The sequence below is a fragment of the Lepidochelys kempii genome, chromosome 3 (assembly GCF_965140285.1).
Source record: "Lepidochelys kempii isolate rLepKem1 chromosome 3, rLepKem1.hap1, whole genome shotgun sequence".
In the NCBI taxonomy this organism is placed as follows: Eukaryota; Metazoa; Chordata; order Testudines; family Cheloniidae; genus Lepidochelys; species Lepidochelys kempii.
This window is the reverse complement of record NC_136382.1, coordinates 191,786,281-191,812,251: the sequence shown is the minus strand read 5'-3', so window position 1 is coordinate 191,812,251 and position 25,971 is coordinate 191,786,281. Positions and strand designations below refer to the sequence as shown.

General features: G+C 41.2%; 1 protein-coding gene across 3 annotated transcripts in view; it reads left to right on the top strand.

The window, feature by feature from the left end:
• The window catches only part of XPO1 (exportin 1), a 79,191-nt gene extending 54,705 nt beyond the window's left edge, over window positions 1–24,486 (top strand). For all 3 annotated transcript variants that reach the window (XM_073339390.2, XM_073339391.2, XM_078852333.1), the window contains 14 exons: window positions 54–251; window positions 965–1,103; window positions 7,011–7,192; window positions 8,401–8,557; window positions 8,754–8,917; window positions 10,859–10,993; window positions 11,881–12,064; window positions 13,678–13,784; window positions 14,268–14,462; window positions 20,084–20,252; window positions 21,943–22,077; window positions 22,180–22,339; window positions 22,420–22,516; window positions 23,445–24,486. In XM_073339390.2, coding sequence (XP_073195491.1) covers window positions 54–251; window positions 965–1,103; window positions 7,011–7,192; window positions 8,401–8,557; window positions 8,754–8,917; window positions 10,859–10,993; window positions 11,881–12,064; window positions 13,678–13,784; window positions 14,268–14,462; window positions 20,084–20,252; window positions 21,943–22,077; window positions 22,180–22,339; window positions 22,420–22,516; window positions 23,445–23,591 — 2,169 coding nt within the window. In that variant the 3' untranslated portion in view covers window positions 23,592–24,486. The remainder of the gene's footprint in view (window positions 1–53; window positions 252–964; window positions 1,104–7,010; window positions 7,193–8,400; window positions 8,558–8,753; window positions 8,918–10,858; window positions 10,994–11,880; window positions 12,065–13,677; window positions 13,785–14,267; window positions 14,463–20,083; window positions 20,253–21,942; window positions 22,078–22,179; window positions 22,340–22,419; window positions 22,517–23,444) is intronic.
• Window positions 24,487–25,971: the final 1,485 nt, after the last annotated feature.

Here is a 25,971-nt window from a genome sequence, read left to right as displayed (position 1 = left end):
AAAAATACTGATTGACCAATCACCCAATTTTTGTGTAAATCACATTTCTGTAGGCTCTTCACTATATGTTGCTGGTGTCAGAAGTTGAAGAAACTGAAATTTTTAAGATTTGTCTTGAATACTGGAATCATTTGGCTGCTGAACTGTATAGAGAGAGTCCATTTTCAACATCTGCTTCTCCATTGCTTTCGGGAAGTCAACATTTTGATGTTCCTCCCAGGAGACAGCTTTATCTGCCTGTTCTGTCAAAGGTAATGTTTGTTTAATTAAATGCACCATAAGTAGGGCTCTGTTTTTGTCGCGGAAGTCATGGACTCTGTGACTTCTGTGGTAGCCAGTGTGGCTGACCCTAGGGCTGTGGAAGCAGCTGTCTCTGGGGCCAGCTGCACCAGTTGCCGCTTGGGCAGCTCCGCAGCTAGCCGCTTATAGAGCGGCCCCGGGGCCAGCCACACTGGCCACTGTTCAGACAGCCCAGGGCATTTTTTGGTCTGTTTGTGAGAGGTGCCCAGTTGGCATGTCAGGTCATCTAAGATTATCCTTGTCTACTGGTTTAAAGCATATATTTTGAAGTCCTGTTTGTATTTTGGTTAAAGTGTGTATGTGCTCTGCATTTCAAGGCCAAAATGTAGTCCTTGTCTTAGCCTCTTCCACTGAGGCTTCCTCTTTCCACTATTTTCTAATTGCGTCATGCTGCCTTTCTTTTAGAGCATTGTTTTTGGCATTCTTCTGAGTTAAAATAACTCCATTAGTACCTTCTTTTGTAAGTAGGCATAAGTGCCTGTCTAAGGCTAAACCTATTGTAGACCATGAAGTTTTTTTTTTTTAAAACTCTCCTAACCAAATAAGTGCTTTGAAATATTTGACCATATTTGACAGGTCAGTTGACCATTTACTCTTGAACTGGTCAAATGCCCAACCCTAAATTTTTCTTAATCTAAAACTGTTGATTCTCTGGTAAACACAGGTCCGGTTGTTAATGGTTAGCCGTATGGCTAAGCCAGAAGAAGTGCTGGTTGTGGAAAACGATCAGGGGGAAGTCGTACGAGAATTCATGAAGGATACAGATTCTATAAACTTGTACAAGAATATGAGGGAGACGCTGGGTAAGTTAATGACTTATCTTATGAATATACAGCAACAAAATATGAAATCCTTTGACTAAATGCTAGCTCTTATAATCTAATTTAGATAGAAAATGCAAGGAAGAATAACTACTGAACGAGATAAGTGGGGGGGGGGAGGTATGAGGGAGAGGAAATGCAAGAATGGGGAATGGAGTGCTACTCTAGGAAGACTTTTTTCCCTGAGAAGCAGTTGACTTAATTTTTGGAGTTTTTTCCTTGTCAGTTTTTTGTCTTTAAGTTTATCTTTCACTTTATTATGATCAGATGCAACCATCTTAAATAAGTAGCACCAGAAAAAAAATTAAGTTAATGGAAAAAGAAATGTCTTTAGGAGGGAAAAGTAGCTTAGGGCATTATCTTAAAGGTTTTTAATTATTGGGACGTAGGACCAAGCTCTGCAGTTAAAGCTCATTGCTGAAGGAAACTAAGGTCTTGTTTATGCTACACAGTTTTGTCAGCAAAAGGCAGTTTTTGCAAACAAAATAGTGGAGATGTACACAAAACAAAGCTACTTTTGGCAGCAAAACTCTCACTGTGTTGCTGATAAAATAAAACCACCTCAACGAGAGGCATAAAGCTTTTTGTGGCAAAGTTAAACTGACAAATCGTCACTGTAGATGCTGCTGTTCATTATATCAACATTAATGGCTTCCCTCAGTGCCCACTGTGACCGCTTTGCTCGCTGTTTTGAACTCTGGTGCCCTGCAGGTATTCACCCTTCCACTTTCAAAAGTTCTAGGAAGGTTTGACATTCCTTAGCATGGAGTACGGTTGCCAGGCGTTCAGTTTTCGACCGGAATGCATGGTCGAAAAGGGACCCTGGCAACTCCAGTCAGCACCACTGACCGGACCGTTAAAAGTCCAGTCAGCAGCACAGCTGGGCTAAGGCTCCTGGAAGCAGCCAGAATGTACCTGGGGCCCCTAAGCGCAGGGGCAGCCAGAGAGTCTCTGTTCACTGCTCCTGCTCCAAGCACTAGATTCACAGCTCCCATTGGCCAGGACCATGGCCAATGGGAGTTGTGAGGATGGTGCCTACGGGCAAGAGCAGCACGCGGAGCCTCACTTGCCGCCACTGAACCTAGGAGTCAGAGGCCATGTTGCTGTTTCCGGGAACTGCCTCGTGTAAGCGCTGCCTGAATCCCACACCAAATCCCCTACCCCAGCCCTGAGCCCCTCCTGCACCCAAACTTGCTTCCAGAACCCACACCCCAACCCTCTGCCCCAGCCTGGAGACTCCTGCCACTCTCTAAACCCCTCAGCCTGGAGCCCCCTCCCGCATCCCCAGCCAGAGCCCTCACCCCCTCCCGCACCCCAACCTCCTGCCCCAGCCTAGTGAAAGTGAGCAAGGGTTGGGGAGAGTGAATGACCTAAGGGAAGGGGAATGGAGTGAAGGGGTGGGGCCTCGGGGAAGGGGCAGGGCAAGGGTGTTCAGTTTTCTGCTATCAGAAAGTTGGCAACCTAGCATGGAGAACTGACAGAGCTGCTGAAGATGGTGCTCCTGGTAGCTGAGGAGGCTGAGGAATCACAGAACCATTAATGTGGAATCGGCAGGCAGGCAGAGTGGGCTGCTGCTAGGGGGAGGGGGAGAGTAGAAGAGACTGCTGTGTGGAGCCAGGGGTTGATGTGGGAGGGTGTCCTGTTCCCCCAGGATTGGTTGCTCAGGCCACTGTCTGATCTCGGAGACAACATGCCCACACACTCTCCCCTAACATGCTCACTGTCTCTGTCTCCCCCTCACGCTCCCTGTCACACACTCTTCCCCCCCTTTCCACTACATTCGCTTCTGTTGAAAAGCAGCTGGCAGTCTAGTAGGATGCCCATGGAACGGTGGGATTGAGAAACCTGCATCATATACTGTACTTGCCCCATGAGGCATTGCAAACCCTTCCCAAAGCACCCTGCAACCAGTTGCACAGTGGAATAGCTACCCATAGTGCATTGGTCTCTCTGTCGATGCAAGAGCTGCTGGTGTGGATGCACTCTGCCAGCACATTCAACTGCAGTTTGTTTAAAGCCCTTTAATTGAAGTGGCATAATTTTTGTTGACAAAACTCTGTGGTGTAGACAAGGCCTAAACAGTCTTGAGGGCTGGACCAAGACTGGAAAGCCTATAGGACGTAAGAACCACCTATAGTGTTGTCACTTTCCTTTGGCAGTACAAGGCACGTTTTGTCTTTGATATCAAATGAAACCAGACGGCACATCATAATTCTTCTAGAATTCCATATTCTTGTTTTCCTCTGAGAAGGAACTACTCATGACACATGAGTCCTGTTTAATGCATTGCTGGAAGGGGCTCAGGTACCATGGTGGTGATGGGTGCAGTAGAGGAGTCTGAATGGAAGAGAACAGCATGAGTACTCATTAGTTCTCATTTTATACATTACTTGGTGCCTATCTTTGTAGCTTTATGCTGTACCAAAATGTACAGCTCTGGCCCTGGATGAAGGCGGGGGGGTGCACAGCCCTGGCTCAAGTGGTGGACGGGGGCACAGCCCACACTCTTGCCACAGCTGTGAGGAGGGTGCATAGCTCCAGCTCTGCCTCTGTCACTGACCGCTGAAGTCATGGAGGTCCAGTAAAGACACTGAACCCATGACTAAATCATATCCTTAATTCTAGTAAATAATTCTAAGTGATTAAGTTGAAACAAAATGTTTAGATTTTGATCAAACTGCATTTTCTGACAGAATACTGTTCTGTCAGAATTTTCAACCAGCTCTACTGCTTAACCTGCATTCTAATAATTTATTGGCTAGACTTTTCTCCTTATCCCTCTATAGTCGGCAGCAACTGTGGCACCACTGATCTTCCCCAAAAAACTCACCTGCCAAGCTGGACACTGCTAGCTCCACTCACTTTGGGGCAGTGCTTGGAGGCTCATTGTTCTTGTCTTCCTGAGCTGGGTTAGGAGAATATGCAATTTCCCAATCTGTGTATGTCACATGGGGGAAAAACAGCTCTGCCAAAATCTTAGTAAATGCTCATTGAGCATTCACAGAAACATTTTTTTCCTAAGCTAGCTGGGAACTTTGTGGAGATCTACAGAATGACATGTTGGTTTTAAATTTTATTTTCAGTTGTATTTGTGTTATTTTTGAGCAGACCCAGCACTTTCAAGCTAAAATAGGTAGAGCTTAACTCTCCAGTAGCTCAGAATGAATTGGTTTGTCCTTGAATAACTTTTTACAAATCTCCTTGTCTGAGACATGACATACCAGCTCCAGAGGAGAATTTTTCAGAAGCTGTAGTCAGTTTAAAAAAAAAAAATGCAGTGTAATTCTTCGTAACCTTAACTATTCATTTGAAAAAAGAACCAGCAACAAGCTACCATCTTGACAGTATCATGCATAGTTGAAATAAAATTGGTTTTCCCATTATATCACAACTTTGAAAGATATTCAAAATCATTCATACTAAGCATTATGAAAGAGTCAATGCTGCTAGAAAATATCAAGATGTTTGCTGAACAAATTTACAAAATACTTCAGTATAATTTTAAAAAAATTAAATATGTTTACTAAAGGAAATTCAGAAAAATTAAAAACCCTACTTTGGGTTATTAGAATACAATCTATTAGTCATGAATAATTCTGGCAACCACTGTGAACCACCATATTTAAGACCGTCTGAGAGAAATATCTGTAGGAGTTGTGAAAATTATCGGTTTCAGAGTAGCAGCCATGTTAGTCTGTATCCGTAAAACGAAAAGGAGTACTTGTGGCACCTTAGAGACTAACAAATTTATTAGAGCATAAGCTTTTGTGAGCTACAGCTATAGTGAAGTAAGCTGTAGCTCACGAAAGCTTATGCTGAAATAAATTTGTTAGTCTCTAATAAATTTGTTAGTCTCTAAGGTGCCACATTTCATGCACATTGTGTAAAGAGTTGTCACTTTGGATGGGCTATCACCAGCAGGAGAGTGAATTTGTGTGGGGGGGTGGAGGGTGAGAAAACCTGGATTTGTGCTGGAAATCACTTTAGATAAGCTATTACCAGCAGGACAGTGGGGTGGGAATAGGTATTGTTTCATATTCTCTGTGTATATATAAAGCCTGCTGCAGTTTCCACGATATGCATCTGAGGAAGTGAGCTGTAGCTCACGAAAGCTTATGCTCTAATAAATTGGTTAGTCTCTAAGGTGTCACAAGTACCCCTTTTCTTTTTGCGAATACAGACTAACACGGCTGTTACTCTGAAACCTGTCGTTAAGGTGCCACAAGTACTCCTTTTCTTTTTGTGAAAATTATCATATCCTTTGATTTTGAACACACTGTAGAATACCTGATCAGTGTTTTTTACATACCTAAGAAACACTAGTCTTCAGCATTTTGTTCTAAGTATGTGATATATCTATTCTTCTGCTTGGTATCTTCATCTGTTCAGTGATGGTTCTTCACCTTCCAATTTGGTCATTGAACGCTAGCCATGTACTGTGTTCATCTTATATATTCCTAGACCAAAAAAACTTGATGTTGAAAGTGTGCATCAGTAACTTCAGGATTAAAAAAAAAAAAATTACACTGGTGTAATTTTCTTACAACAGTGTTATAAACACTAGAAATTCAGAGTTAAAGATATACTTAATAGAAATCTAAACATAAGGCACCCAACTCTGCGACATTGTGGAATAAATACAGATTTATGAGTAAGGCATTTTAATGGTGGTTGTCCCAGATTATTTTAGTCTGTTTGTTTAATCAACACTTTTTCCTTTTTTTCCCCCCTCCTGACGTTACAGGCAGAGTTAAGGCTGCTTCGGTGCCTTAGTGCTTAGTTTTGAGACCACCATCATATCCCTGTAATTTTTTTTACGTTTGTTACTGATGCATATGCTCAACCTTAACTCCATCTTGATGTAGTTAGTTTCAGGGAAATTCCTCATCTCTATTTAAAAAAAAAAAAAAGAATAGAATTTCATACACAAACACTAAACAAGAAACATTGCTACCCTGCAATACAATGTAAAGATATGTGTCAACCTTAAGTCACTTTTTATTTTTACTGTAGATTTACTGGTACACCAAAGTAGCCAGAGTGCACCAGCTAGTTAAACTGGGTTTAGAGCGGACAGAGCAGCCAAAGCATATTGGTGAATCTGGCCTTCAAGTTGCAACTGACTTAGTGATGTAGAGGACAGTCAATGAGAGCATTGCTGTGTAAAACTGAGGGTTGGGAGAGCTGTCTCTGAGTCCCAAAGTGCCTGTGTGCAACTGGAGCTCAGGCAGCACTGCTGTGAAGGGCTTTTTATCGGGAGGCCCAAGGTAGCATGCATCCACAGACTCTTTAAAGGAGAGTGACAGTTGCATCAAGTAATCTACCAGTGGGAACTCCATCTCCATTATAGCACTGAGTCATTACAACCAATAGAATTATTGCATGCAAACTAACTAGGGGGATGGATTGATTTACCACTTACATCACATTGGCCTCACTTATGGGTTACTGGAGCCTATATAATCTTAACAATTAGATACAACCATTATTAGTAATTTAGCTTAATAGCAGTCTAAGTTCTCCACATACAGTTTATGAACAAGATTTCAATTAACGTTAGTTCACACTTTCTATATAGTTATCTGCATTATGTTTAGGACAAAGAAAAAACTTGACATAGATGTAAAATTTTTATAGGACCCTGTTTTTAATTATTTTTAAATCCTAAACTAACGTTTACTTAAATCCTTCCAAAATTCACACTGGACTGTAACTTTAGGAAGGATATGCTGTAGTTTTCATACAAAACATATGTTTTGTATGAAAACTACAGATGTATGAAATAGAACTCAATCTCTGCAATGGAGTTGTGACCAGCACCTCCATAATGTACTGTGGCTACTTAAAAAGTGGATTTGTAATATGTTAAAATGTAATTGTTTCTTTTAGTTTATCTTACACATCTGGATTATGCAGATACTGAACGAATAATGACAGAAAAACTTCACAATCAAGTGAATGGAACAGAATGGTCGTGGAAGAATTTGAATACTCTGTGTTGGGCTATTGGGTCAATCAGTGGAGCAATGCATGAAGAGGATGAAAAACGATTTCTTGTTACAGTAATTAAGGTATAATGTCATAAAACTAGTGGGTTCCTCACATTCACGCCAGAACAGCTGGTAGGTTCAAAAAGTGCAATGGCGATTTCTTTTAATTTCTTTGAAGATATTAACATTTGATGCACGTGTTGTGTTTTTTTGGTTTTTTTTTTTTTTGAACTACATTGTAGAAAAAAGCAAACTGACTAGTCAATTTTACGAAAATTTAATATATCCTATGTGAAAAGGAGCCTTGGCTATCATGCTTATAAAGGAAATTAGCCCAGATAAGTTTTACACTGGGTTAATTCAGAAGAAGTTAAGTTTATCATGCATTTCTCTTTCCTTTAAGGTTGTACCTTTCTCTACTACGGTCAGTGAGGGGAGAACAGCATTCTTACTATATACATTTTAGATTTATTAGAAGTTTAGTTTTATCAATAGATGTTTGGCAGAGTGGAAAACTTGTCAAAACTGAGGCTCTGCTTGGTAAAAACTCAAGATTCCTTAGAAAAGAGGCATTTCTTACCATGTTTTAAAGATTCACACAGTAATTCATATTAAATTATTTCTTTCAATTATCATTTATTTTACACTCACCAATATAAGACTAGTAGGTAGCCAGTCCCTTGTGCTACAGGAAGAACTTAAGACTGCTTGGTTTTTGTTAAATAAATTTCGCAGACTTGAAATTTGTGCTTGCCTTCATTTGGTACAAAACACTGAGGATTGCTTACACTTTTATATCCATGCCTGAAGTGAATTTAAGTTCATGTGACACCAGGTATGAGTACATTCATAGCAGAGATTAATGTTACATGTTGATTGGCTTGAGGTTTTTTCTGTGTTTTTCAGACAACCTATAATTCACAAGAAGACTGACTCATGTTACTCAAAACTATACTGTAGGCTACTTTTAAAAAAAAATCAGTTTGAAAACTCTTAATGAGGTGTATTTAAATAATTTCTGGGTAGAAAACTGCTTTCTTGTCCTTCCAAAAAGTTTTAGTAAATCTCTGTATTTCTAATATCCTAACTTTAATCTACATTGTTCAAATGCATTGAAACAACTATGAAGCCTGATTTGGTGATCTTTTGGGTATTTGTCAGGTATTGCCAAACTACAGTTTTAGCATGGGTTATTATAGTACTTTAAATTTTGCCCCATCACAGTTCTAAGAAAATATAAACATTAAACTTGAAAAGGAAGACAAGTATAGGTTGTTTTTTCTTTGCAGGATCTTCTGGGACTCTGTGAACAAAAGCGAGGGAAAGATAACAAAGCTATTATTGCATCAAATATTATGTATATAGTAGGTCAATATCCACGGTTTTTGAGAGCTCACTGGAAATTTTTGAAGACAGTAGTCAACAAGCTATTTGAATTCATGCATGGTAAATATGTTTGTTTCATCACTTTTCTGCTCACTAACACTTAAATTTTTGGGGATCTAAATTTTCAAATATTACTTTCATGTTGGAGCTGCTGATCGAGTGTGTGTGTGTGTGTGTGTGTGTGTGTATATATATATACACGTGTAGAATTTTTGTGAAGAGCATAAAAGTCACGCACAATTCTATTTTAATTTAGAAACCCATGATGGTGTCCAGGATATGGCTTGTGATACCTTCATAAAAATAGCACAGAAATGCCGCCGACACTTTGTTCAGGTGCAAGTGGGAGAAGTCATGCCATTCATTGATGAGATCCTGAACAATATTAATACAATCATTTGTGATCTTCAGCCACAGCAGGTATGTTAAATACAGCAATTTAAGTAATGATATGTAGTGGCTCTGGCTAATATTTAAAAGTCATGGTGAAATGGTGGTGGTGCTTTCTAGGGGATTTGAATTCAGTTTCCTAGTCTTGCTAGTATAATCCTGTGGCACTAGAAGAATGCTTATGTCATTGTGTGGGGGTTTAGTTAACACCCTTCAGCAGACTTTGTTCCTCGTCCTCTCCAGGAGATTAAGTGGGTTTAATGGGTTCCCATTTATTTCTTTAACAAGAATTAAGTTCTGGTTGAATAATTTTTGGGATAAACATTTTAAGATTCCCCACCTAATTGTTTTTATTAGTTAATGGTTTTAACATGGCATAGAGTAGTATCGCCACTAACAACATGCAACTACTGAAAAGTTCAAGAATACAGGTAAAACAAACAGTACATATTATGCCAAGTGGGAACCATAGTTTGATAAAACTAGAGACAAACACAAACTTACTATATATGGTGTAGCAATAATACTTGCAATTTTCTCTGTGCGTAAAATGGCTTAGCATGTGGGGAAGATCTATTTTGGGGTGGGCAAACTTCGGGCCGGACCCAGCCCGTGGGATTGCCAACGCCATGGCGCAGCAGGCCCTGTGCCGCTCCCGGAAACAGCCAGCACCATGTCCCTGTGGGGGGAGCAGAATGCTCCACGTGGAGAACACGGAACCGCAGCCAATGGAAGCTTCAGGGGAGGTACCCACAGGCGAGGGCAGCATGCAGAGCCCTCACCCCCCTCCCGCAGGGACATGCCACTGGCCGCTTCCAGGAGCAGCATGGGGCCAGGACAGGCAAGCAGGGAGCCTTTCCTGGCCCCAGTGCATGCTGCTGCCACCCTGGAGCTGCTGCAGAGCCCATACCCCAAACGCTTCCTGCACCCTGCCCCTCAAGCCCCTGCCCTGAGCCCCCTGCTTCACCCCATACCCCTCCTCTATCCCTACCCCTTGCCCTAAGTCCCTTCCTGCACCCCGCACCCCTGCCCTAGCCCTACATTCATGCCCCTGCATGCAATTTCACCACTCAGATGTGGCCCTCGGGCCAAAACCCCTGACTTTAGGGAGTGGTGGTAGCCACTCCATAGTTGAAAGATATAATTAGCTTCCCATTGTAAGTGATTTTTTTAATCACCCTCCAAATGTACCCTAAAAGAAACTGGAGGGAGACGTACTAAAAAGGAGTTAGTTGGCATGAATATGAGCTGCTTCGTCTTGCAATTTGTGGCTCTGTGAGGGGTGCAGAATAAGGATGGAAGACAGACTGATAGAATGTGAAAGGAAGATGAAGGCGGTGCAAAGGAGTGGAAGGAGAGGAGGGAGATAAATGGGGTGCATGGAGAAGGACTGAATAAAATACTCTTACCCATGTTGAGTATTCTATCTAAACAGTTTTTAAATGTTTCAGTATTTGTTTCCCCATTCCTTCTCCATTTTCCCCTACAGTACACTGCACTATTATCCCAGCAACGTATAGCCTAGTAAGTCAGTAGGACAGGTACCTTACTTTGATGGACCTCATAGGATTTGTTAAAACAGTCCTTCCTCCCTGCTGCACACCTGATACCCCAGTTTGATATAAACCTTGCTCTTTCAAAAAAAACAAAACAAAACTGGGAACCTGCAAACAAACCTTGTGAAATAATCTGATGTTTGAAAATGTTTTAATCGAGTCCAGCAAACATCCAAAAATAGTCAGTTTTGATGTTTGGTTAAAAATGTGGAATCTTTGTGAAGTGTGTATTGGGGATATTTTTAGATTCAGTTAAAACATACTTTCTGCTTCAACTCTTTATGAACAACTTTTAAAAATTGTGCATGTACCACTAGAGATACAGGAATGGCTGCATAAAGAAGTGTTGTTTTAACATTAGGTCTTAACTCTGAAAACTTTCCTTCCTATCTCACTTGTTTCTCATTCAAATCAGGTGCATACATTCTATGAAGCTGTTGGATACATGATTGGGGCACAGACTGACCAAACTGTACAGGAGCATTTGATCGAAAAATACATGCTGCTCCCTAATCAAGTGTGGGACAGCATAATTCAGCAGGCAACAAAAGTAAGAGCACTATGGAAATGTTAACTTCTAAATATTTTATGCTCCGCTAGAGAGAGCCTGCTAAATGTTAGATTTTTAATAAGGCTTACTTTTGTGCTTGATCTGGCATTGTGTGGACTAATTCTGGCGGTACCTGGCCAAACATTGGGTAGTAGGATAATTGGCATGATTGTAGAAGTATTGCGAAAATGGGGAAGGGAACAAAAGGGAAGTGTCTTTTTTTCATAGTCTTTTAAAGAACTTAGCAGCATATTTCTTGTAGTAATATAAAATGGTGTTTACCTGTCTGTGGGCTTAATTTGTGTCTTCAGAGGAGATCTACTCTTTTTTCCCCTGCTCACATGCCCCACACATTTACTGTAATACTACTCCAGGTAGGAGAGTTGTCTTCTCCTCCAGCCACTGCTAATAGCTATGCACTGAAAAAAAATCCTCCCTTTTATGAAGGAAAGTAAGAGACCTATTTTTCTTTGCAGATCCCTGCTGTGACAAGAACAAGCTTTGTTCTCTACCTTATACTGCCATTGGACCATTATTTCTCCTCACTTTTTTTTTTTTTCGCCCTCTCGTGTGCCTTTTCTCCCATTCCTCTGTCCTTATGTTCTTCCTTCTTTTAGGGTTATACTTGTACTGCTGCTCATGTACGTGGTACTTCTCCAGAAAAGCAATATTGAAGTAATCCCAATTTCATCCCATTGTTGCTCTTGGCATCACTAAGTGCCATGAGTCAGAACAACAGTATAGGGGCTGTCTCCTGCATTGAGATAGTCTTAACACATAGATGGGATAAATGTTTGAAATGATTGAATTTTTATTTCATAAAAAAATTACCAGAAGCTCAGTCTCATTAACTGAACAAAACTAACTTAATTACTATTCTTCAATAGAATGTTGATATTCTAAAGGATCCTGAAACAGTTAAACAGCTGGGTAGCATTCTGAAAACAAATGTAAGAGCATGTAAAGCAGTTGGACACCCCTTTGTGATTCAGCTTGGAAGAATTTATTTAGATATGCTGAATGTGTACAAGTGCCTAAGTGAAAATATTTCTGCAGCTATTCAGGCTAATGGTAAGCATTTCCATGTTATTTCTAACAAAATGGGAATAATACTATCTACTGTTATTACCACCTTTTAATCAGTAAATAACAAAGTGCTTATTGTAAGAAATAGCTTACTTAATTTTATATTGACTTTTCAGATTGAGAGACTTATTAGCCTTTATAGTCAGATAAACTTCTGTTGTCTCTTGATGGAAAAATAGATGATACTGTTAAACTATGAATAAGAAGAATTGTGGGGTTGTAAAACACAGTAAATATTTTTCTGTGGAAGTGAAAACTCATCCTAAATTTTGTAATAAAAGCCCCAACCCACACTTGGAAATGTGTCTTACTGTAGTTTCTTTAAATCAGAGCCAAGAACTCCCTTTTCTTTCTTCAGTTATCCTATCTGAAAAGTGCTAATATATTAAGCTAGTATTTTGATGTTAACTAAGAGCATTTTGTCTTCTTAATAAATGATCTGTACTGAAATTCAAGGCCAAGACTTTATAAATCAAAAGTTATTGCTGGAAAGAAATTAACACTTGGATAGCATTTTTGTCAAACAAAATACAAATATTACATATAAGGTGTTTTCTCTCAAAGGAGGTGGGTGGGGGAGGGCGGTTGCAGTAGTTTAGGAACAGGTCTTGCTTTCCCTTTGGTGTGCCATAGGATGTTCTAATGGAGCAATTAAAGGCTTTTCCATCTCTGCTGTACCAGTCAGCACTACCCACATGCTGTTTTTTGGGAACGTACATATTCATCACATAATGCAGGTAGAACTTGCACAGATGAATAGTGAGAGTAGAGTTGCAGTACTTGATGTTTATAGAGTTGCTGTACAATTGACCTATGTGAAGCCTTCCCTACCAGAGAGTATATCTTTGATTCTATGCAGCTCCAAAGGCCAGAAGTTGTCCATGCCTAGAAATGGGTAGTTATGAAGTTCAGAAGTTATTGCTAGGTAGTTCTTGAAGCTCTGTCTGCAGTTTAGGGGTGCAGTGCTGCATTTGCAACTACTGGGTAATCCCACAGTTTGGATCGCACCTCTCTCAGGATTTAACACGACTCTGACAAAGTGTCTCTAGGATTGTAAAGTAAGACCCACTCCAGTCAGTTGTAGGTAGTGTGGAGGTCCTGCAATCTCTGAACAGATGATAGGGGGAGAGGGCAACTAACTGTTTAGGAGCGAATGTACATGACGGGCCAGTGTGTCTCATAGTATTTATAGGTTGGAATGTGTAATGTAATAAAATCACAGCTGGAGGCTGTTTTGAGCATGTCTGTCTGCCAGTGGTAGTATACTGTAGCAGATTAGCAGTTATATTGCACGTTTGTAATGCCTTTGACTTGCTCTTGTGACATCATATGCCATGGACAGAGCAAAAGGAAGGAGACCAAAATATGTGGGGCATTGAGTGAAAGGGAAGGGAGATTAGAACTGATGCAGTATTTTCCCAATTGAGAGACTACTTGGTGCATGGGATAGGCATGTACAAAGAGCATGAGCTGCTAAATGAAATGTGGGATTGACAGCAGCTTGACATAAAACTTCTGTGTAAAAAGTCAGTTTTCTTTATATTCAAGTATCAACAAACCCTTTTAACTGAGTTGTAATAAAATTTAAAACTTTTCAGGTGAAATGGTTACCAAACAACCTTTGATTAGAAGTATGAGGACAGTAAAAAGGGAAACTCTAAAACTAATTTCTGGTTGGGTGAGCAGGTCCAATGATCCGCAGATGGTAAGTGGATTTTTAAAGTAACAAGCAATAGTCATAAATAAGACACTCTGGGAGAAATCTACAATCTTTACAGCAGAACAAAAGTATAATTAAGACACTCTGCTTTTGTCATAGCAACTCATTTTCAGGAGGTCCATAAAACATACGTAATACATACTCTAGGACTCAAGGCCGAGTGAGAGTTACATAATTTAAGTGATATTGCAACAATTTTATGAGCTATAGCCAAGAGGATTTAATAGATCTGGATCTACATGATCAATAATCTAAAACAATGATTAGAAGTAATTCTAAAGAAGTCACTGCTGCTTACATGAAAAATATGCATGTATATATTTGGCAAGCTACTTTTAAAAAATGCATTTAGGACCTAAATTATTTGTAGGTATGTAAAATAGCTCATACTCTGCTACAAAGCATTAATTATGCAATTATTATAGGCAGTCTTTTAGATATCTAACAAAGTTCTGCTTTCTTTACCAGGTAGCTGAAAATTTTGTTCCTCCTTTGCTGGATGCAGTTCTCATTGATTACCAGAGAAACGTTCCAGCTGCTAGAGAACCTGAAGTACTCAGTACAATGGCTATCATTGTAAATAAATTGGGGGGACACATTACTGCTGAAATACCTCAGATATTTGATGCTGTTTTTGAATGCACGTTAAATATGATTAATAAGGTAAGTATATTAATCTTTTGTGTTTGGATACCTATAGTCTCCATAATACATCACATAAAACCAACCAAATAAGATATCCCAAGCAGAGTTCTCCTCTGAAATGGGAGGAGAATCAAACATTCCACAAAGCCCGCTAGGGTGTTGGCTATTGCTGTTGATTATACAGAAGGACCATGATGGGTGATATTACAGCATTTTCCCAAATATAGGAGCCAAGTACTATATTCACAAAGAAACTTAGGATATGTCTATACAGCAATGTAAACCTAGGGTTAGTGGGACTTGCGTCAGCTGACGTGTGTCAGGAAACCATGGGCTTCAGCATCTACACTGCATTTTAACCCTACGTTCAGAATTTTCTGACCCGTGCTTGAACCTAGGGCTCTGGTGCCCATGTTGCAGGACACAGACCCTATCCTAGAGTGCCTAGCACACCCACCACCCTGTGTCAAAATTCTAGCGCTGGGAATGTGGTGCATTGTGGGCAAACTCTACTTCCCACCCTGTTTCCCAGCTGTGATGGTGCTATTGATGAGATCAGGTGCCCATAGGGAGCACATGAATACTTAAACTGCATAATAAGCTCCTTTGGTGGCTATCTCAGTAGAATGACTGCAGTCTGAGAAGGCTTTATACTGAACTACCATCTAGTTTGAAAATTGGGCTCTCCAGCTCTAGGTTGAGTCACATTGGCAGGAAAATGCCCACGTGCACCTGTTCAAACGATAATTAGGACATCAGTCTGCATGACTGTCAAACTATTAAAATGAAACTTTGTAATTCTTAATTTTTAAAATGGTATGTTCAATTAAGGAGTTGGTTGATTGGTTTATTTTGAAATGACATAAAATGTAGGTTTCAGAGGAAAATCACTCATGCACCCCATCCTGGCTGTTGCTCGCTGCGGAGCGGTGAAATGCATCCCCTGGAATTGGGGTGCAGTGTGCTCCAGCACCCCTCAGGGATCTCTTATTCCTGTCCTTGCCACATTCTGGGAGGCAGGGATAAGGGATCCCTGGGAGGCTGGGGGGATTTTTCTGGTCTGGCTCCCACTTGCTGCCCTCATAGTGCATGCTGCTTGGGCACCTCTGCACACGCAGGTCCAGGAGCAAAGGACAGAGAGCAGACTCAGACCAAGTGGCTGCCCTGCAGGGAGGGGCGACAGCAGAGCTGCTGGCTCAGCACGTCCAGGGGAGGGCTAAACCCCAACATCCTGGCAGCCAGAAGCTGCTTCCTGCCTGTCACCTTTGCTTCCTGCTCCGGGCAAGCTCCACGCAGCAGCAAGGAGGAGCCAGAGCAGGAACTGCCACCGCTGTGAGAAGAGCAGAAACAGGAAGCAAGCTCAGCCATGCAGTAATGCTTTCAGTGCTCCTACTCTGTCTCTGGGAACTCTGGGACACATCCAGAGGACTTCTGGGAGCCAAGTCAAGCCAGGGCTACGTGCACACAGGAAAGCAATAGGGCTTGGCCCCTAGGTCCTCCCTCCAGTCTTGTGGGGTCCTGGGATCCTAGGTCCAAGCTCTAGGTTAGCACAATTGATGTATGGGTGCAAGGAGGGAGTTAGACTTGAGCCTGGGTTCAAGCCCGGGCTTACACTGCTGTATAGACTTACCTTACGCATGATGTTGAGTGTCCTCATACATCACTTTTAGGTGCCTAGAAAATCACTGGTATTCACAAAGCCGGAGTTAGTGCCTCGGCTCCCTTTACAATGAATGGGAGAGAGAGGCCCTTCAGAATGGTGTTCACAAAAGCCAGGAGGCTCTTCCTCCGAAGGTAGCCAGTGAGAGGTGTTAAGCTAAGGGATGTGTACTTAGCCCCTCCCCTGTTGGAGATAGGTGCCTGGGTCCAGGCTGTGGTGAGGCACCTCCCTCTGCTTGGGATTCTCAGCTGCAAACCCTCTCTTGGTGTTAGGTGCTGATGTGATTTTTGTAAGGCAGGGGAGGGCCTCCCTCAACTTTTCTCACTTGAGATCTGGGAGATCCCCAGTTCAAGTCCTCCCATCACCATCTGAGGGGAAGAAGGGATTTGAACAGGCATCTGCCACTTTTCAGATATGTGCCGTAGTCACTCGGCTATAAGATATTCTGATGTGAATGTTCCCTCAGTCTCTCCTGTGGAGCGGGGGACTGGATGCTAAGTCTCCTACCTCCTGTGAATGTTCTAAGCACCAGTCTACAGAGTCATTCTTGTATTTGTCCTCTCTTCGGCCCAATGGTGAAGCAGTTGCACTGTGGGTAAATACAGAAAAGAATAGTTGGGCCAGAGAGAGCAAGCATGTGTGTGTCTATAGCCTGGTGATTGGAGTACTCGTGAGGTGTAGGGAGACTCAGGATCCAGTTTTTCTGCTCCAAGTGGAACACTGTCATAGGGGCTTGTTTAGTCTCTCCTGATATTGGAATGCCTTATTGCCTAGTGCAGGGGTGGGCAAACTTTTTGGCTCGAGGGCTACATCTGGGTGGGGAAATTGCTTGCAGGGCCATGAATGTAGGGCTCGGGCAGGGGGTTGGGGTTCAGGAAGGGGTGTGGGAGGGGGTGCGGAGTACAAGAAGGGGCTCAGGGCAAGGGGTTGGGGCAGAGGAGGGGTGCGGGGTGTACGAGGGGGCTCAGTGAAGGGGGTTGGGGTGCGGGGGGGGTGCTTGGTGCACGCAGAAGGCTCAGGGCAGGGGGTTGGGGTGCAGGAGTGGTTCGGGCTCCGACCCAGTGCCACTTACCTGGAGCGGCTCCGGGGTGGCAGCGGCACCCACTGGGGCCAAGGGAGGCTCCACTCTGAGAAGCAGCCGGCAACCGTGGCTCATGGGGGTGGGGAGCAGAGAGCTCCATGTGCTGCTGTTGCCTGTGGGTACCTCCTCTGAAGCTCCCATTGGCTGTGGTTCCCAGTTCCCGGCCAATGGGAGCTTTGGGGGAGGTACCCACAGGCAAGAGCCGTGCGTGGCGCTCTCTGCCCTCCCTCCCCCAGGAGCTGCAGGGACGTGGTGCTGGCCGCTTCCCGGAGCAGCGGGGGACCCATGGCACCACAGGGGTGGCAATCCCGTGAGCCGGATCCAAAGCCCGTGGACCGTATTTTGCCCACCCCAGCCTAGTGGCTAGATCACTCACTTAAGCGGCAATTCTTGTTCAAAATCCTTTCTCCCTGTCAGTGGGGAGAGAGTGGCTTGAACCAGTGGTCTCTCACATCTCAGGTGAGTACCCTAACCAGTGGACTAAAAGTTATGAGGGAGGGTCTCCTCTCCCCAACTACTGGCTGCTTTTGTGTAAGCTCGCCTATAAAGATTCAGGGTAGTAAGTTTGGTCTGAGCACGCTTATTGGATCGGGTCCCAGAGACAAGCTAAGTGGAGGAACACTTATTTTCTCCCAGTTTGTGCACTGCTCTGGGCTTTAGGCATCTGGACTTCTGGCATGGGGCTGTACAACACATGCTCAGAGACAGAAACATAGACATCTAGGGAATATTTACTGCAGTAATTCAAGTGCCAAATGATTTCAGGTGCCTACAGGGTTCAGGGGCCATTAACCGGGGTTTTGTGAATCGGTGGGGCCTGATTCTGGGCCTTAAGGGTGTAAGTGCTTTCGTGAATCCAGCCCCAGATGTCAACACTTTGGGGTTCTCAATTTTTTTCACAGTGATCCACATCTGAATAGTGTCTTGTGGACCACCTCCCCTCCTTTTTGAAATTATGTAACAATCCTGTAGCAATTGCAGCAAGTGCTTATGTAGTAAAGAAATTAGGAAACTATTGATTTTTATTTTTAAGTGCTGAATGAGCTTACTTTTTTGAACATAGGTGCCTTAATGTGGATTTATGCGTCTTGTTTTTAGCCTCTCAAGACTTAAATTTTTTATTAATGACCTGGCTTTTTGAAAGGGAACTTGCAATTAAGAGCTTTTAAGTCTGTACAGCAGGAAGCTAGTAGGAGTCAGCCTTGTGACATTTTAGGTCCCTGTAGATTACAGTTGGGAACCACTGCATTAAACTTCCAAAGACTTCTTAATTGAAGAATATTAAGACTTCTACTTACTAGTCCTTCCTTTTTGGAAGCTAAGAAAAACAACTTAAGTTATCCTTAGAGCAGTTATATGGTAAAATACCTTGTGTGATTAAATCCTTATGGTATAACCTGCAGTGATATGTACATAATTTCATAATGTTTGACATGTGTCAAAGTGAGAAGTACTATTAGAAAGGTAGTATACGAAGAAATAGCCAGAAATAATTCCCAAAATATTAACACCAGAGTTAGTGCTGTTTCTGAGCCACACATCAAGCTACCTCTACTTTGCGGATTGTGACCAGACTTACGTTACTAATGAAAACTTCTTGTCAAAAGCAACTAAGGTTTTCAGACTCAAAGAACTGGAATTTTGTCCCAGCTCTTCCTACAGCTGTCAGGTGCACAAGACTCCAGTCATAATTTTGTAATGAATAGCCCTTGAATCTTCATGAAAAGTGATACCCCATTGTGAGAAAATACAGCAATTCATTGTATGAGACAAATTGTTAACCTGCTTCTAAGTGTCTTGTTTATTTAGGAGCTTATAAACATTAGAGTGCTTTTTTTTAAAGAGGAGAAACGTACTTTGGATTCATGCTGTCCTCAGACCTGTACCCAGATCTGTTTCTAGACTATTGCCTGAACATTTCTCCAAATGTTTTTAAATTATAACTGTGTTTATCATCTTCTTAGAAACTGGTCCAAAGTCCTTTTAGTCTCCTTTATGGTTTTCATACTTCTCTAAGCATCCAGGAAAAGATTGTGTGGTTTGGAGTTAACAATTAGGTCTAAATGGCTGTCCCCTTTTTTCCACCCTTGCTATCCTGATAGGCAATAAGAAGAAAAATTCAGGGAAACTTGTGTTTCATCTTATGGGAGGAAGTGTGTGTGTGCAGGGGGGTACAGTTTCCAAACCCTGTAGAGCCTGCGCATCAGTGTAATCAGGTTCCATCCATGCAGAATCCAGAGCACCTTGGAAGAGGGTCTGCTCTGCTACTGTACTATGGCATTTACCATTGGCTTCCTCCTGCACCCTTCCCCTGGCCTTCATGCGTACTAGTGAACAATGTAGCTTCCACCAGATTTGGAGGGAGCATGCTATGTAAAGTAACTGACTTGTAGCTACACCAAACACCTAACCTCACAAAATAGTAGTGGTTGTACGGTGGGACTCTAATGGGCTTCTGGTGCTCTAAGGCAAGCATATTGTGAAACTACCCTTCCCGCTTCTGCTGCAACCATTCTGCCCCTTTTCTGTGCTGTGAAGTGTCTGACTCAAGTTTCTATACAACAGTTAAATATAAGTGGTATGTGAATGGCTTGCACAGTTCTTACATGCTAACTACAGTAGAACTCCGGCTTGAATGATGATTCAGTTTGATGAACTCATCAGAACATAAGATTATCAGACTTTAAGTCAAAAAGCATTGCATTGGGTCCACATGCTGGCCTGAAATTGTTAATATTTCCTTTTATAATAATTTTTTATAAGGAAAAAGGCTGTCCTGGGTTGGAAAGCTGCTGCTCTTTCTGCTACTGGATCAGATTTTTGTTATGGTGATAGCCGGTGGTGTGTCGTATAGCTGCTAAAGGAACTTGGAATTTCATTATGTATTTCTCTTTTTAGGACTTTGAAGAGTATCCTGAACATAGAACAAACTTTTTCTTGCTACTCCAGGCAGTAAATTCTCATTGCTTTCCAGCATTCCTGGCCATTCCACCTGCACAGTTCAAACTTGTTTTGGATTCTATTATTTGGGCTTTCAAACACACAATGAGAAATGTTGCAGATACAGGTGAGTAGAGTTTGGCTATATTCAAGTTTAAAAATACAGATAGTTAATTGGTCTGAATTTTATATTTTGAGGGCGTATGTGATAAGTAGGTCAACTTAGGGAAATATATATTTGCAGAGGTGGTATTGCTGTATTGTATCAATATTTTCCATTAGTCATTATTTTCACAGGCTTCTGCTGTCTGTCCAGGTGTATAAAGCTAAAATATTTGAATGTAGTTGTCTCCTACAGCCAGGGAGGGTACCTGTTGTTGTTGCTCCCCTTTCTAGCTTCCTTTCCTTTCCTGTAGCTCACTATCTCCCCAGCCTTCAACAAGAAGGAAACCCCAATAGGAGGCACCCATATTGGGACTAGAAGGGTGTCCCTCAGGAAGGGGGAGATGCTGGAGCAGGCCATCTGAGTACCTTCAAATACACTGGCAGAGTAACAGGCCTTAGACTTCTCTCCCATTGTAGGCAATGCAGCCTGTTGTATAGAGATAGAGGCAAGGTCTGATGAGGATGTCTGTTTTTTAAATAAGTATCTAACTATAAGATTGTTCTCTAAATCGTTGCCAAACAGTGGTGGTGGAGGGGGCTTGGTGTCTGCCATTTTTGTAATGTTAATGATGTTGGTTGGTTGTAGAGCTGACTGGGAAACCAAATTTCAGTTCTGCAAAAACTACTTAATTTTCAGGCATTTTATTATCATCCCAAATCGGAATGAAAAGCCAAAAACTTGGAAAAAATGTGCAGAACTGAAATCCTATAATGTTTTCTTTTGGAACAGCAAAATGTGATGTTTCCAAAATGAAATATGCTGTCCGAGGTCCCCAGCTGTCTGCTTGGTCGCTGCAGCGGAACCAGGGACTCTGAAAATCATAGCTGCTGTGGATTGAAAATGACAGGAATCTGGTCAATTTTCAGGGCAGCAGTGAACCTGACAAGAACTGTCATTTTCAGTCTTAGCTGCCATGGCTTCCAAGGTTCCAGGCTCTGCTGCAGCCTGCCATGTGAGGAGCCTGGATGCATCTTGGTAGCCCAACTGACAGGGAGCCAGGGAGTGCCAGCTCTGAGAGTTCCAGGAGCTGAGGTTTCCAGCCCTCCTTCAAGCCATATGGTGAACTAAAGGGGAGCCTGAGAGTGCCAGCTGGGCCACAGCCCACCTGGTGGTCTGCTGAGGAGCTTGGGAACCAGGGCTCCTGTGGACTCAACTCCCAGAGTCAGGAATTTACCTGGCCCCAGAAGTCTTAGAAGCCACGGGGTCCCTGGCTCCAGGAAAGTGCCTGGCAGTTGCCCAAGAGTTGTGGACCCTAGAAGCCTGGTCTCAGCAGACCACCAGATGAACTGTGGAGAAGCCAGGCGGGCAAACTGAAGGAAATCTGGATTTCTTTGGAAGTTTGACTAAATCTAACCATTTCTGCAAAACGTTTAGATGTCAGCAAATTCCAACAAACTTTTTTTTTTTTTAGGAGTTTTACAGTCCTGAGGTCTTGATACTTAGTAATCATAATGAAATGTAAAATCCATAAAAATATGGTAGCTGCTTGAAGAAATTCCTGAAAAATCTTTCAGTATTGGTTCTCATAATTCTGTCTAGGTCAGACTTCTCTGTGCACAAATCTGAACTTCTTGATTATATGCAATTTTTTCTGGAAAGGAAAAGTAATGTAAAGGATTTTGGTCATCTTCACCCTTTTGCTCTCTTTCAGGTCTTCAGATACTCTATACTCTATTACAGAATGTTGCGCAAGAAGAGGCTGCTGCTCAGAGTTTTTATCAGACTTATTTCTGTGACATTCTGCAGCATATTTTTTCTGTTGTGACAGATACTTCACATACTGCTGGTAAGAGTGCTTGAGGTTGAGGGAAACAGTACAGCAATCATTAAACAATAAAGGAATTTATTTTGAGTAACAAGTAATTTCATTTCTGCTTTACATATGCAGGTCTGACAATGCATGCATCAATTCTTGCGTACATGTTCAATTTAGTAGAAGAAGGAAAAATAAGTACACCTTTAAACCCTGGAAATCCATTGAACAACCAAATGTTTATTCAGGAGTATGTCGCTAATCTTCTTAAATCTGCATTTCCTCATCTGCAAGAGTAAGTGTGCTGTGGCCGTTAAAAAAAATTGAGTGTGGTTCTTTTGTTTCCCATGTACTAATTAGTATTTTTACTCTTAGTGCACAGGTTAAGCTATTTGTAACAGGACTCTTCAGTTTAAATCAGGATATTCCTGCCTTCAAGGAACACCTTAGGGATTTCCTGGTCCAAATTAAGGTATGTTTGGAATGTTAGTGTAAATTTTAAATGACCGTTGAATGTGATATTCAAAACTAAAGAGCCTGGTTCATCACTTATAAAAAGTCATGCAACAAACAGGTCATCATGTTTTTATATTTCACCGTCCCAGAGTTGTAGGGCACAGTCTTGACTATTGGCCACCTCAGTATGGGTGCAGAGGAATGCCTGTTGCCTTAGACTGAGAGACTGGATAGATGCACCTTATGGATTTCTATGAAGCTGTGAGTCTTTCCAAACTGGGAGATGTGTAGTAAGCCCATTTTTAAACAGAGGCCATATTGCAGTCCTGGTTTTGGAATAGTTTCATAGTTTAAGGCCAGAAGGGACTATTATTAGATCTTCTAGGCTGATCCTCCTATGTATCACAGGCTATTATATTTAACCCAGTAAGCTGGGATAGACAAAAGCATTTCAGTCCTCAGAACCCTAAACTTTTCTTTGTTGGGATCTCCTAGAGTCAGGGTTTCATTCTATTTCCTTTTAGAAATAAGTTGGCCTTCAAGAGGTAATTAAAGGAAGGAATGTCCCTCAGTAAAGTATCCTAAATAGAATTACAATGTATATTCAAGTTCTAACATTTTGATGTTATAATGCCTACATTTCAATGGGACCCAAAAAACTGACCACTCAAAACTTGAGGCTGGTATCCCCACCTGCAGCAGCTAGTGAAAATGCAAATATTATGCAGGATGCTACTACATTCCTTATACTGATTTAGGTTTTAGTGGCAACAACTGTTGCATAAGAAAATACTTTTTTTTAAATTCTGGTTCTGACAGTCAAGTGTGAAAAATTGATTTTTCATATTTATGTATAAAATGTCTGGATTTTGGAAGCTTCTTACTTTTTATTCTTGGATTTCAAAACACTTACGTTGAACTAACTAAACTGCTTCTTTATGTAGGAATTTGCAGGTGAAGACACATCCGATTTATTCCTGGAAGAAAGAGAAACAGCCCTTCGACAGGCTCAGGAGGAGAAACATAAGCTTCAGATGTCTGTCCCTGGCATCCTTAATCCACATGAAATTCCTGAGGAAATGTGTGATTAAAATGCATAAAACCAGTTATGCAGTTTTCTTTCTGTACAGCTGCTTTGTTGTGGTAGAAGAAAACAGCACTTGGATATTGACCAAAATGATGCCAATTTGTAAATTAAAATGTCACCTAGTGGCCCTTTTTCTTATGTGTTTTTTGTATAAGAAATTTTCTGTGAAATATCCTTCCATTGTTTAAGCTTTTGTTTTGGTCATCTTTATTTAGATTTGCATGAAGTTGAGAATTAAGGCATTTTAAAAAAAAAAAACCAATACTTCATGCCCATTTTGTGGCTAAGGGGAAAAGAGAGGCAAAACATAACTTGTTAAGTCTATTGCAAAATTACACATTTTTCCTATAAGAGTACCAATTTTTAATGAGGGGATCATTTTCTTTCTAACCTGCCCTGCAGTCTAGAAGAAAAGGTAATGAGTAAAACATATTGAGTTGATGGTAAGCAGAGGAGTATAGTGCTGCATTACCTGAACAGTTAGCAGCTTTTGGACTGAACGGTAAGGCTAGGCTACATGTATTTGCAAGTAATATGACAAGTTTGCATCAAGATCATGTGCATATCATCCCATTGTAAAGCAACTTCAAAAGACTATGGGAACACAGTACAGTTAGTTATTTTTACACAGTTCTTTTGTTTTTGTGTGTGTGCTGTCGCTTTGTCGACAACAGCTTTTTGTTTTCCTCAATGAGGAGTGTTGCTCATTTGTGAGCCTTCATTAACTCGAAGTGAAATGGTTAAAATATTTATCCTGTTAGAATAGGCTGCATCTTTTTAACAACTCATAAAAAGAGAACTCTGGCTTTTGAGATGACTTATACTAATTTACATTGTTTACCATGCTGTAGTGCTTTAAGAACACTACTTAAAAGCAAAATAAAATTGGTTTACATTTATTTTCCTTCTTTTGGCTTATCTTTTATTGGATAAAAATGCAGTGATCACTTCAATGTTTGACTCTATAGAAAAAGAACCACATAAGAGGTAGATGAATATCAGGCTAGATAAATGCTCCTGTAACTGCAATGACAAACTTTAACATGCAAGAGCTCTTCAAGAAGAGCTTACACGTGTTTTCAGTTCAGAAATTAAAAATGAGATGCCTGATTTTGACTAGGCTAGCATCAGCAGGTCTGAACAATATGAAACTATTTTCACCTACATTTTTGTAGTTTAATGCCTTTCAAAGGTATATGAAGTAGTGAGACCAAAGGCAAGAAAACTGAACACTTTGATTTGACATCCTGGCTTCCCCTCTCTAGCATTTCTCCTTTGCCATCTAACAAAGGAATGTATGTCTATCCAAACTATTGATGTCTTGATTCTTGGAACAGCTTGCATTCCTCTGGTCTGCAGTCTTAAGACTGTCACAATGATACTAAAATACAACATTCATGTGAAGTTGTAAAGGAAATGAGGTTAGTTGATTAGTGTGATCCTTTTTTATATAAAATTTGAATACTGTAGTTACTTTTTTGTATTGTGCGTTTATTTTCAAATCAAATTAAAGTTCATTAGTCAGCAAGTGTCTACGTAGAACATACTCAACCAAAATGTTTGTGGGTCTGGGCATTTTCCCCACAGTTGTGCCTAAGAACATCTCTGCTTGCTTGATTCCTTTGCCTAGTACTAATAAAGACCGATCCATACCTGTCTGCAGAACCTTTGGCAACACAAATGCTGTTAACCTGAGCCATTAATGCTAGAGGGGGGCAATACCAAGACCAGTGATTTTCAAACCTCTTGTGTCCTGGGACACGATATAACTTCGTTAGGTTGAGCCATAAGACTCTCAACTCCATACTGGCTGTAGTGCAGCTATTGCTCTCCCCCTTTATGCAGACATTTCTTCAGAGACGGGGCTACATTAATATCCATAATGAGCGTAACTTTGTTATCCACTAATTGAGCATATGTTGCAACAAGCAGATAAAATATTTCAGTTTCTAAATACAAGTAATGATGGAGAGGAATCTAAGGTAAAGTTTATTTGAAATGGATAAGTTAAACTACTTGTACATACTCTGTTCTGAGTTGGCTGTAATTTAAGAGAGCTAGGCAGTGAGAGAACTCATTGAATACACATGTGCAGCAGAAATCAAATAGACAAAATATGATCTATTAAAATGGAGAAAATTCAGGAAGTATTCTGTAAAGTGATTGTATCACATGAATGCCTCATTCTTCTGGTCAACAAAGAGCAGAAATAAGAAGTCCTAAAAATAGATGAAGGTAAGAAGTGCCTTCCACATAAAATTTAAAATAACTCAGCCTATTTAATGGAAAGAAAAATAGAATACTTTTTCCATAATAACAATTATGGAAAGAGAAGAAATCTTTCCATCATCTCTCTAGTTAAGGTTGAAACAACTCTCCCATTA